Here is a 13301-nt window from a genome sequence, read left to right as displayed (position 1 = left end):
GAGGGTAGTCCGGACTGCTGAGCGAATCATTGGTACAACCCTCCCCACTCTCCAAGAACTGTACTTATCCAGAGTGAGCAAAAGGGCTGGCAAAATCACTCTGGACCCCTCACATCCAGCACACAACCTCTTTGAACTGGTACCGTCTGGTCGACGCTACAGAGCTCTGAGCAGCAGAACGACCAGACACAGGAACAGTTTCTTCCCTCAGTCAATACATCTCATGAACACTCAATAAATAAACGTGGAACACACAACTAATTCATTATCCATTCACCACACTCATTTATTTTTCTCATTTCTAATTTGCACATACTTGACCTGTACATACATAGTCGCCTATATTATATATTATATATTGTGTATTTTACTTTTTTTATTTATTTTTTTGCTGCTTTGTACATTGGTTATTGGCTATTTCCTGTTATTTGGTTTCATTACCTGTGTCCTGTCCTGTTACTGTCCTTCTGTTGCACTGTGGAGCTTCTGTTACTACAACAAATTCCTTGTATGTGTAAACATACTTGGCCAATAAAGCTCATTCTGATTCTGATTCTGATTCTAATAAGTATAGAAAGCTTAAATATAAAATCTTAAAATACCTTTTTAGATGCATACAAAATGTTCTCTCACCATATTTTGGAGGTTTAACTCCTGCTGGATACCCTGCAATACCATAAATTTATTTTAGAGAATTACTCTTTTTAGATCACAATTTATGATTTATAATGCTTGCTTAATTGTTATGAGAATTCAGTCCAATTTAAATCTTTTAAATGTAAGACTTTTAGGATTTAAGCACAAGTGAACTGTAATTTTTAACAAAATATGTCTTGAATAAATGGCGCAACTGTATATATAATAAAAATACCTCCAGGTACACCTCCAGGTACACCACCTGGTACTCCACCGGGTACTCCACCGGGCACTCCTCCTGGAACACCTGCTCATGGATGAGATTTGTCATTAAAATCACGACGAAACAGAAGTAGTGACAGATCTGTATTTCTGTAATGCACATCCAAGTGTAGTGGACTATAATAAAATAGAGCGTGGTTTCGTTCTATGCCTTAGTTGTTGATTGGATGTTGATTTGTGAGCGTGGCTCTCAAAAGAAAGATGAGAGAGATGAGTGTGAGCTTGCAGGAGTGGAGTTTAACAAAAATCCTGCATACGTCACTAGAGAGAAGACTGTTTATTTCCAATAAAGACAGTGGTTCTCAAATCCTGATCCTAGGAACCGTTTTTTGTGTCTTTTTCATCTGACACATTCAGTTCAGTTCATTGAACTCTCTCCTAATGAAAAATTATTCAGATTGGTGGGTCTGGAGTTGAGTTATGACATTTTGATAAAAAATTACATCAATTTAGTTTCTAATTTGATCATATGTGAATCATTCATAATAAGGTCTGTAACTTGCGTTTAGAAAACAAATAGGGCAAATTTTCATTACATGCCGACTTTTATTTCAGTTTAGAGCAGGGGTAGGCAAGAGTTTAGTGCCAACTCTAGTCAAGCACACCTTAACTAGTTAATCAGGGTGTTCAGGATTATTGGAAAATAACTGGCAGGTTTGTTGGAGTAGGGCTGGAACTGAAGTCAACAGGAAATTATCTCTCCAGTAGCAGGGTTGGAGACTCCTGGTTTAGAGAGTTTCTGTAGTGTATTGAAAATCCTCTTTACTATTAAAATGAAAGTAATTTACCGTATTTAGGTGGTTTTGCCCCAGTCCCATATCCTGTGAAAATATGAAATCTGCTTTTACTTTGGGTAAAATGTGTCTATACAAATACACATCTGAGAAAATCTATCCATCATTCTGTGACTGGCGAGAAATCATCCACTTCTTTCTGCAGGACCTGTCTGGGACCAGTTCCTCTCTACTGTTTGAACATCATGGGAATTGAACTCTGCTGGTTTGAGTTCTATTGTACCTCATATGTTTATCTTTTCTGAATACCTTAGAGTGAAGGGGTGTCTTAGTTCATCAGTTAACTACTGGTGTGCCTCAGGATCTGGTTTTTGGCCCCCTCCACTTCTTGATATACACAACTACACTGGCCCCTATCATCCAGGTAGATTGTTTTTTTCTTCCACTGATTTCCTCATAACATAAAGACATGCAGACATACAGTCTTATGATCACAAAGTGACTGCATCTTAACTTGCCTCAGCCTGGATTCAACTACTCCATCTCCAACTAGTGCTCCAACTATACCAACTTCAGCTGAAGACTGAGCTTCTGGTCTTCCTGGCAAGTCCAATGCAACACCATTATTATTCATCTAGGCTCATCAACAATATAAGGTATCTTTACTACAAAAGGAAGATCAGACCCTTCCTATCTGAAGATCCTACCCTTCCTACGCAGCGGTGCATTTGAAGTTCAGTGAACCAAAGGGAGAGGCTGCATGTTACACCTTGTCTCACTACATGGGATGCCATTCTGTGTCTGCATCAAGTCAAGGCTCGGCTGCATAGCTACTAATTTGTATATTTCTGAGCAAGTTTAGAACAATGCAAGAATTACAGCACATCATGTTGTTGTCTCATAATATTGTAGTGTACTGCCTGAATATTTGTAAATGTAATACTTTACCTCCATATCCAGTTCCTTTTCCAACTCCTCCTGGGACTCCACCAGCTCCACCCAAACCTGATGACAGCAATGACACAAGGAAGGATATGTTATCATAACTTGTATATTCTGGAGTAATGGAATATAATTAAATGTTGCAGGGCATTAAAGGTGCCATAGGATGCATTGATAAAATATTTTAAATTGTTCTCTGATATCTACATAGAAGGGTTAGGTAAGGGAAAAAAATCTCCAGAACAGTTTTACATGTCCATTTACAACCCTAGGATTTCTTCCTTGAATGAAATAGTCTGTTATTGGCTTATGTGGAAGTATAATGAATAATAATGTTGAGCTCTGCTCTGATTGGCTGTTTCACAGTGCGGCTCATTTCAGTAGCTCACACAGGGAAAATATATATTTCAACACTTTCTCGCGGTTATATCGTTGGTTAATTATACTGTAAATAAAATGCGGGCATCAAGGAGCCGCTATTAATATGCTGGGCATTGAAACTGCTTTGGAATGCACGATTGCATTTTATTTTCTCTTTCACGATCGCACAGCCTCTGTTTATACTATGGAGCAGCAGCATTTATCACACATTTTACAAGATCAGATGCTTGTCAGTGGTGCTCAGGATCTGTAAATCATTTTCCATCATCCTCAGTCATCTCTCCTTACTCTGTTTATGTGGTAAGTGAAATCTTATGTATCGTAATGTAACAGGCTACCGCTGGCCACTAACCATGTCCCTTTATTAGAACACGTTATTTGCTTTCCGTGCCTTTCTGAATACAGACACCAACCCATCCCTGCACTTCACATCCCCTGCACAGCCTGGAACATAACATTTATTTCCGTGTTCTGCCATTTTCGCTGTTGTCCTCGCTTGTTTCTTCACAATACCTGCAGAACTTCTGATGGTTCAGCCGGCGGTTGGCCTAGAATATGGACGGGTTTATGCAAATGTTGGGGGCGTAGTGATCCCGACTGTTGCGTCACAGTCTGTGTTATTTTCTGCTTATTTTTCAGTGGTCTTTAGCACTCACGAGATTTATATAAGAAGGAGGAAACTATGGTGTTTGAGGCTCACTGTATGTCATTTCCATGGACAGAACTCTTATTATTCAACTATGCCAAGGTAAAGACAGTTTTCCATTCTATGGCACCTATAAAGTGCCACATGTTTTGGTAAAAGTAGATAAGAGTGAAAATGGAAACATGTTCAGCAAAATTATCTGATTTCATATTTTAAACAGTCACAGACTCTTCAAAACAAGTCCATTCTCTAACTGACAAACTAAAAAAAATGCATTGGAAAATGTTAGTAAACAAAAATGTTATACAACAAAATTTATTGGTAAGCCATTCCCAAATCTCAAGTCTATTTAATTGCTCCTTAGGACTTGCATGTCTACACATTTTTACTAGTCAGCCGACAAAGGTAGTCAACAAACCATCTCACATATCTGCAGTGGAACTATAGTTTGCTTATACTGCTTCAGTTTTACTTTATTTACATTGTATGTAATTCCTAATGACTAATTTGCTGATTACAAATCACAAACATTCCACAGAACTAAAAAAAAATAGTGCTGATTTGCACACCTGTATAGTTTAGGAGGTCAATTTGTTACACCTGAACCCACGCAATTTCAATTCTCTGTATGTATGTGCCGTACATGTGGAAGAATTGACAATAAAGCAGACTTGACTAAAAGTCAGGGTCCATGTTTTTTTTTTGTTTGTTTGTTTTTTACATTCCATTCCCATAGACCACAAAACAAAAAGTGGTGCTAGTACTTTCACAGCAGCAAGCTTATTTTGAGTAAAGCAACGTATTAATAAGACAAACATGCTTGGTCATGGTTTTTCACTCCATTGGACATGAGCTACATTTTTAAACATTTTCAAATATTTATAAACATTCAAGAACAATCTGTTTCAAGGAACATATTTACAGTACAAAAATGGATTTCTGTCTTCAAAGCCGAAAGTCATTTAACAGGCTCTTGATTTGGGGTTGCAACAGAATCTTCAAATATTAAATAGAAAAATGTTTGTACAAGGCTAGGCAAAATCAAAAACAGTGTAAACCAGGAAATATGACTGAAAATAAATAAATAAATCCAAGCAGTCTCTAAATGAAAACACTGTTGATTACCTCAATTCAATATCAATAACGTATTTTGTTTTTTGTTTTAATAAGCATATTTACTCACAATATAAACAGCATTTATAGTTGTTATAGCTCTGCTCATTGGCAGGCATTTTTGCTTACCTATTCCAGGCACAAAACCAGTCCCACCTGGTAAACCACCACCAGCACCCAAACCTAGACAAATATTTTTTTATTTAGAGCAGTAAATTCAAGGTTACTAAGATCTAGCTTATATATATATATATATATATATATATATATATATATATATTTCTTATATCTATATATAAGCAATGAATACAAATACCATATTTTAGAGCCTTGGCACCAGCAGGGTATCCTTAAACACAGAAATACGAAGTTGAGCAAAAACACCCAAAACAAAAACATGCTGAGGTCCATGCATTTTAATCCAAAATTTCAGAAGAGTTTTAAAAGAATTAACATGTCTAACATGTCATTTAAAATTTTGCCTTTTACATTTCATCATGCTTTTATGCAGAATGAAACAGTGATACCTCCTGCTCCAGTTATTGGAACTCCTCCAGGAACTCCTCCTGGTACTCCTCCGGGGACCCCCAAACTTGTTCCTCCAGGCACTCCTAAGGCCATAATAGCATAATCTTTGACTGGACAATAACCTACCAACAATCCTGTTTTTAAGTTCAGCTTAATAAGTCAAATATATTTTTATTATAATGTCAACACAAAGTTCTATTACAAAATTCCAGTGCAAATGGCAAGATAAAAAACACAAACAATTGGATTTACTGTGCCTTGCGAAAGTATTCACAGCCCTTAATTTTTTTCACGTTTTGTTATGTTGCTGCCTTATGTTAAACTGCTTTAAATTACTTCTTTTTCCACATCAATCTACACTCCATACACCATAATGGTAAAGCAAAAAACTGTTTTTTAACATCTTTGCAAAAAAAAAAAAAAGGCTTAAATAATTCTATTGCATAAGTATTCATACCCTTATCTGGGACAATTTAAATTTACACTCACCGGCCACTTTATTAGGTACACCTGTTCAATTGCTTGGAAACACAAATTTCTAATCAGCCAATCACATGGCAGCAACTCAATGCATTTAGGCATCTAGATGTGTTGAAGACGACCTGCTGAAGTTCAAACCGAGCATCAGAATGGGGAAGAAAGGGGATTTAAGTGACTTTGAACATGGAATGGTTGTTGGTGCCAGACGAGCTGGTCTGAGTATTTCAAAAACTGCTGATCTACTGGGATTTTCATGCACAACCATCTCTAGGGTTTACAGAGAATGGTCCGAAAAAGAGAAAATATCCAGTGAGCGGCAGTTGTGTGGACGAAAATGCCTTGTTGATGTCAGAGGTCAGAGGAGAATTGGCAGACTGGTTAGAGATTATAGAATGGCAACAGTAACTCAAATAGCCACTCGTTACAACCAAGGTATGCGGAATACCATCTTAGAACACACAACACGTCCAACCCTGAAGCAGATGGGCTACAGCAGCAGAAGACCACACCGGGTGCTGCTCCTGTCAGCTAAGAACAGGAAACGGAGGCTACAATTCCCATAGGCTCACCAAAATTGGACAATAGAAGATTGGAAAAAACGTTGCCTGGTCTGATGAGTCTCGATTTCTGCTGTGACATTCAGATGGTAGGGTCAGAATTTGGCATAAAGAACATGATAGCATGGATCCATCCTGCCTTGTCTCAACGGTTCAGGCTGGTGGTGGTGGTGTAATGGTGTGGGGGATATTTCCTTGGCACACTTTGGGCCCCTTAGTACCAATTGAGCATCGTTTAAACGCCACAGCCTACCTGAGTATTGTTGCTGACTATGTCCATCCCTTTATGACTACAGTGTACCCATCTTCTGATGGCTACTTCCAACAGGATAATGCACCATGTCACAAAGCTCAAATCATCTCAGACTGGTTTCATGAACATGACAATGAGTTCACTTTACTCAAATGGCCTCCACAGTCACCGGATCTCAATCCAATAGAGCACCTTTGGGATGTGGTTGAACGGGAGATTTGCATCATGGATGTGCAGCCGACAAATCTGCAGCACCTGCGTGATGCTATCATGTCAATATGGACCAAAATCTCTGAGGAATGTTTCCAACACCTTGTTGAATCTATGCCACGAAGAATTAAGGCAGTTCTGAAGGCAAAAGGGGATCCAACCTGGTACTAGCAAGGTGTACCTAATAAAGAGTCTAGTGAGTGTAGTTCAGGAGCATTCATATTGCTTGTAGATGTTACTACACTTTGAGTGAAGTTAACCTGTGTCAAATTCAATTGAATGGGTATGATTTGGAAAGGCACACATCTTAATAAACGGTCTAATAGCTGTTAATGCATATCAGAGAAAAACAAACAAACCATGAGGTCAAAAGAACTGCCTGTAGAGCTCAGAAACAGGTTTGTGTCAAGCTACACATTTGTGGAAGAGTTGAGAAACAATTCTGCTTTATTGAAGTGTCACAAATGCATGTAGACTCTGTTACCCTTAATAGAAGAAGTTTGAAACAACCTGGACTCTTCCTAGAGCTGGCCTCTTGGCCAAACTGAGCAGGGCTTTGGTTAGTGTGGCGACCAAGAACCTGATCATATATGCAGATCGGAGAAACATCACTGCAACACTCCACCGATCTGGGCTTTATTGGTGGTGTGGCCACAGTGAAGACACATGAAAACACACTTGGAATTTGCAGAAAAGCACCTAAAGGAACCTCAGACTCTGAGAAAGGTCTGATGAACCTCAATTCTAAGCATCATGTTTGAAGGAAACCAGCTCTGCTCATCTCCTGCAGAGTACCATCCCAAAAGTAAAGTCAGCTGGTAGCAGCCTCATGCTGTGGGGTTGTTTTTCAGCAGCAGGAACTGAGGGACTCATCAGAGTAGAAGAAACACTCAATGCACCAAAATATTCAGATAGCCTTAATGAAAACCCAATCCAGAGCATTCTGAACCTCAGACTGGGCATAAGGTTCACCTTCCAACAGAACAATGAACCTAAACACACAGCAAGAGTGGCTTATAGACAACTCTGTGAATGTCCTTGAGTGGCCCAGCCACAGACTGGGATTAAACCCAGTCAAATATTTCTGGAGAAACATGAAAATGTGCATCTGCCCCCATCCAACCTTGAGAGGTGAAGAGGTGAGGAGAAGAATGGCAGATAATTGCCAAATGCTGATGAGAAAAGCTTGTCACAAACAAAACAAAAAAAGACTTGAGACTAAAAATGTGCTTCAGCTAAATATTTAGTTAAAGGTATGACTTATGCAATGCAGTTTTTTATTTTTAATACATTTACGAAGTTGTGACAATTCTGTTTTTGCTTTGTCAATATGGTGTATGAAGTATAGATTGAAGAAAAAAAAAGAAAAGTAATTTAAAGCGGTTTAACAAGGCAGCGACATAACAAAACATGAAAAAATATGGGTTATGAATACTTTCGCAAGGCACTGTATCTTACATAGCATTACAAATGCACCTAAATCATAGAAATAGCCAGACCCATACCATATTTAGGAGGTTTGGCGCCAGCTCCTAGCCCTAAAAACATTTATCAATTTTACTAAAAATCAACCCATAATAAACTATCATGAGAAACAATATTAGCTTAACTGACAAACAACAGTTGTGAGAACTTGAGACAATTCAACATATACAGACCTCCAGCCCCAGGCACAGCTCCAGGAACTCCTCCGAACCCAGCAACGGAACCGTAGCCTGGGACAACACCAGCCCCTCCTGCTCCTCCTACAGACATGACATGACATGACATGTACGGCCAAACAGTATCAGTTTATTTCTTTAGTTTTTTTATAATATACAAGATGTGAGGTAAAACTGATCTGAAAGTCCTATTTTAGAATAATAACACTTTACACTCAAAAAAGAAAAAGAAAAAAGCTGGGTTGTTTTTTCAATCCAAATGCTGTGTTCAGCCTGTTGGGTCATTTTGTTGGGTTGTTTTTAATATTTTTACCCAGGTGCTGGGTAATGTTTTTAAACTCAAATGTTGGGTTCAGTTTGTTGGGTCATTTTTAATATTTCTACCAAGGGGCTTGGTCATTTTTAATGCGGTGCTATTTTTTTCTACCTTTGCCTTGCATAACATAAATGGATTTTATTTGTTATAATACTGAGTGTAATTTGATGTTAAAATAAATTCTCTAATCTCAGTACTGTTTGTTTATGGGCAGGTTTTGGAGCCAGTCACACCACCTCTCAGCTACGAGTGAAATGCGAGGCCACGGTCTAAAGTTCGAAGGTTTTTTTTATTTCTAAAATGCCTGTTAAACGAGTTTAAATGTACAGTAATATTGTAAACTATGCTGATTTCACCCAAATAGATTTAATTTGTCTTGTATTTTGTCCATGGGTGTTCTTGCTTAATAATAAATGTTCATCCTTTGATTATTGCTGTTGCCTATAGAAATTCTGTGTGTGGTTTTTAATTTCCAGCCCATTTTAAGACAGCACTATAATATTTTTTAAACAATAGATAAATTAAATTAAGCAACCCAGCATGGTAGGTAAAAACGTTTAACCCAACTAGCTGGGTCAAAATAACCCAGCATGTGTTCGGTCCAATATTTACCCAGCCCTTGGTTGCCAAATAACCCAAGTTGGGTTGTTTTTAACCCAGCATTTGTTTTAGCGTGTACTACCTAACTATCCCAAGTACTCCACTTGAACTGACTAATTTTTTTTAAAGTTATACTTTCCTTATCTTGCTCACTCTTTGAAAAATACCATGGCAAACTATTTTTTTTTCATATATAATATAACAAAGAACACGCTAGCAAGATTAAAGCACTAGCAGCTCGCAACACCAAGTTCCTGCTATTGTCTAGGCTTCCCGGCCTACCCATGCAGTACCTGAATCAAAAAGTAATGCACCTATAAACTATAACTGGAAGAGAATTGTAAGCAAAGTGTTGAACTGTTTTTTTTTTTCCCATGTCCGTCCGCACTACATTATCAAATCCCATTTACACCTGAAACGTGTGTAAAAGCTCTTACCATATTTAGGAGGCTTCACTCCACCTGGATACACTAAAAATGGAATTTGCAAAGTAATTTCTATAATTATTATTTCATAAACCTTGTCCAAAAGATTAACACTTCATTATTAGCAACATTTTAACATGATTTGTAGGTTTAATCAGGTGCAATTTTAATTTAGTGCAAAACTCACCTCCAGCCCCTAGTGCTGTTCCAGGAATTCCCCCGGCTCCCCCCACTAATCCACCAACTGGTGCACCTTTTCAAAACATTTGAATAAAATAAGCAGTGAACCAATCTACTATTTTGAAAAATGCCCCTGGGATATTAAAATCCATTAAGTCATTGCTGAGTGACTTGATCTTAATTAAGGGCATCTAGTATGTATGCATGTACAGTGGCCAATTTTGGAACCAAGAAGCACCATCATAGGCAGAAGAGACTGCATGAACAAAATGTAAAACTGTAGTTTAGGGGCATGTACATGTGAAATCAGATACATCTGGGATCTGACAAAGCACAGTTGTACTCATGGATAATTTGTGCAGTGACTCCTATGTGCCTCAAGAAGTGATTTGATTGTTTGTTCCCACTCACCTCCAGCTCCAGGGTGTAGTCCTCCAACACCAGGTACAACACCAGTTCCAGCTGCCCCACCCAAACCTGGGAGATAGAGGAAGAATCTTTAAAAGCTTTATAAATGTGGTCTTAGAATAAACTATATAAATCTCTGTGAAATTCCACCACAAAGAAATGTTACCGTATTTAGCTGCTTTGGCTTGAGCAGGAGTAAGACCTTAGAAAAATAAATGGTTTTGAGACTCCAAGATCATTATAATTTTTTTATATTTTTCTAGATATTTTGTGTAGACAGTTTTATTTTATTTAACCTCCCGTTGCAGGATAAAATCCTCCAGCTCCTGGCACAATCCCAGCACCACCAGGACCAATCCTAGCCCCACCAGGAACTACTCCTGCACCTGGAAAAAGGTAGGGCAATGATCTCTCAGTTTGACATTTCCAATGCTATATGCCAGGGTTCTTTAGTCCTGCTCCTGGAGGACCACTGTCCTGCAGAGTTTAGTTCCAACCCTGCCTGTACTTTTCTAGCAATCGTAAAGACATTGACTGACTTGTTTGGGTATGTTTGATTGGGGTTGAAGCTACAGTACCTGGGTTGAAACTCTGCAGGACAGTGGCCCCCCAGGAGCAGAAATTAAAGCCATGGTATATCTGATTAAGAAGGATCCTAAATATAGATACTTGCTTACCGTATTTAGCAGCTTTTGCCTGAGCAGGGGAGAGCGCACCAGGACCTTAACACATGGGAAAACACAAACCATTTATCAGTGGTGAATCATTCTAATAAAGTTACTGTCATGTAACACCACTGCACACAATTTTATCTCACCCCCTGCTCCCGGAAAGAGTCCACCTACGCCTGGTACACCACCAATACCAGTAAAACCAGGACCAGCACCTAGTGAAAGAAGGTTTACTATCAGATTGAGATTATTGGTTGACAATGTCAAAATCATACTCTAGATTTAATACTGTCACATGGAATTTATATAAATGGCATTGCAATTCTGCAGCAGAGTGATGAAATCTCAGATCATTATCTAGTCTTGTGTGTACTCCATATAGCTAAAGTAAATTTAACAACTTGTAACAAATATGGTAGAACCATCAGTTCTACCACAAAAGACTTCTTTGTAAGTAATCTTCCTGACTTATCTAAATTCCTCAGCATATCAAATAGCTTAGAAAATCTTGATGATGTAACAGAAACTATAGACTCTCTCTTTTATAGCACTTTAGATATACACTCACCTAAAGGATTATTAGGAACACCTGTTCAATTTCTCATTAATGCAATTATCTAATCAACCAATCACATGGCAGTTGCTTCAATGCATTTAGGGGTGTGGTCCTGGTCAAGACAATCTCCTGAACTCCAAACTGAATGTCAGAATGGGAAAGAAAGGTGATTTAAGCAATTTTGAGTGTGGCATGGTTGTTGGTGCCAGACGGGCCGGTCTGAGTATTTCACAATCTGCTCAGTTACTGGGATTTTCACGCACAACCATTTCTAGGGTTTACAAAGAATGGTGTGAAAAGGGAAAAACAACCAGTATGCGGCAGTCCTGTGGGCGAAAATGCCTTGTTGATGCTAGAGGTCAGAGGAGAACGGACCGACTGATTCAAGCTGATAGAAGAGCAACTTTGACTGAAATAACCACTCGTTACAACCGAGGTATGCAGCAAAGCATTTGTGAAGACACAACACGCACAACCTTGAGGCGGATGGGCTACAACAGCAGAGGACCCCACCGGGTACCACTCATCTCCACTACAAATAGGAAAAAGAGGCTACAATTTGCACGAGCTCACCAAAATTGGACGGTTGAAGACTGGAAAAATGTTGCCTGGTCTGATGAGTCTCGATTTCTGTTGAGACATTCAGATTGTAGAGTCAGAATTTGGCATAAACAGAATGAGAACATGGATCCATCATGCCTTGCTACCACTGTGCAGGCTGCTGGTGGTGGTGTAATGGTGTGGGGGATGTTTTCTTGGCACACTTTAGGCCCCTTAGTGCCAATTGGGCATCGTTTAAATGCCACGGCCTACCTGAGCATTGTTTCTGACCATGTCCATCCCTTTATGACCACCATGTACCCATCCTCTGATGGCTACTTCCAGCAGGATAATGCACCATGTCACAAAGCTCGAATCATTTCAAATTGGTTTCTTGAACATGACAATGAGTTTACTGTACTAAAATGCCCCCCACAGTCACCAGATCTCAACCCAATAGAGCATCTTTTGGGAGCTTCGTGCCCTGGATGTGCATCCCACAAATCTCCATCAACTGCAAGATGCTATCCTATCAATATGGGCCAACATTTCTAAAGAATGCTTTCAGCACCTTGTTGAATCAATGCCACGTAGAATTAAGGCAGTTCTGAAGGCGAAAGGGGGTCAAACACAGTATTAGTATGGTGTTCCTAATAATCCTTTAGGTGAGTGTAGTTGCTCCTTTACGCTTAAGGAAGATTAAGGAAAACAAACACAACCCTAGGCATTTATTCAATACAGTGGCTAAATTAATGCAAAACAAAGCATCAACAGGTGTTGACATTTCTCAACAGCATAGCAGTAATGACTTTATGAACTACTTTACGTCCAAGATTGATACGGTTTGGGATAAAATTGTAACCATGCAGCCATCAGCTACAGTATCACATCAGACAATGACCATAGATCCCCTGAGGAACAATTCCACTCATTCTCTACAACAGGAGAGAAATAATTGTATAAACTTGTTAAATCATCTAAACCAACATGTATATTAGAGCCTATTCTATCTAACCTTCTAAAAGAGGTGCTTCCAGAAGTCACAGACACTCTTCTAACAATTATAAATTTGTCATTGCCATTAGGATGTGTCCCAAAAACCTTCAAACTGGCTGTTATTAAGCCTCTTATTAAAAAAACACAACTTGACCCAAAATAATTTGTTAATTAGAGACTGATCTC

General features: G+C 38.8%; 1 protein-coding gene across 1 annotated transcript in view; it reads right to left on the bottom strand.

Annotated features, from left to right (window-relative positions):
- Positions 1–13301, bottom strand: part of LOC306854158 (uncharacterized protein) — a gene marked incomplete at its 5' end in the record, with an annotated part of 43758 nt that overhangs the window by 20025 nt on the left and 10432 nt on the right. The window contains 15 exons of the mRNA XM_079391976.1: positions 634–666; positions 872–943; positions 1707–1739; positions 2601–2657; positions 4864–4917; positions 5051–5083; positions 5262–5345; positions 8421–8507; positions 9777–9809; positions 9952–10017; positions 10356–10421; positions 10519–10554; positions 10649–10738; positions 11030–11074; positions 11170–11238. Of these exons, the coding sequence (XP_079248102.1) occupies positions 634–666; positions 872–943; positions 1707–1739; positions 2601–2657; positions 4864–4917; positions 5051–5083; positions 5262–5345; positions 8421–8507; positions 9777–9809; positions 9952–10017; positions 10356–10421; positions 10519–10554; positions 10649–10738; positions 11030–11074; positions 11170–11238 (858 nt within the window). The remainder of the gene's footprint in view (positions 1–633; positions 667–871; positions 944–1706; positions 1740–2600; positions 2658–4863; positions 4918–5050; positions 5084–5261; positions 5346–8420; positions 8508–9776; positions 9810–9951; positions 10018–10355; positions 10422–10518; positions 10555–10648; positions 10739–11029; positions 11075–11169; positions 11239–13301) is intronic.

The sequence above is a fragment of the Barbus barbus genome, assembly GCF_936440315.1.
Source record: "Barbus barbus genome assembly, chromosome: 34".
In the NCBI taxonomy this organism is placed as follows: domain Eukaryota; kingdom Metazoa; phylum Chordata; class Actinopteri; order Cypriniformes; family Cyprinidae; genus Barbus; species Barbus barbus.
This window is presented reverse-complemented; position numbering and strand designations above follow the sequence as displayed.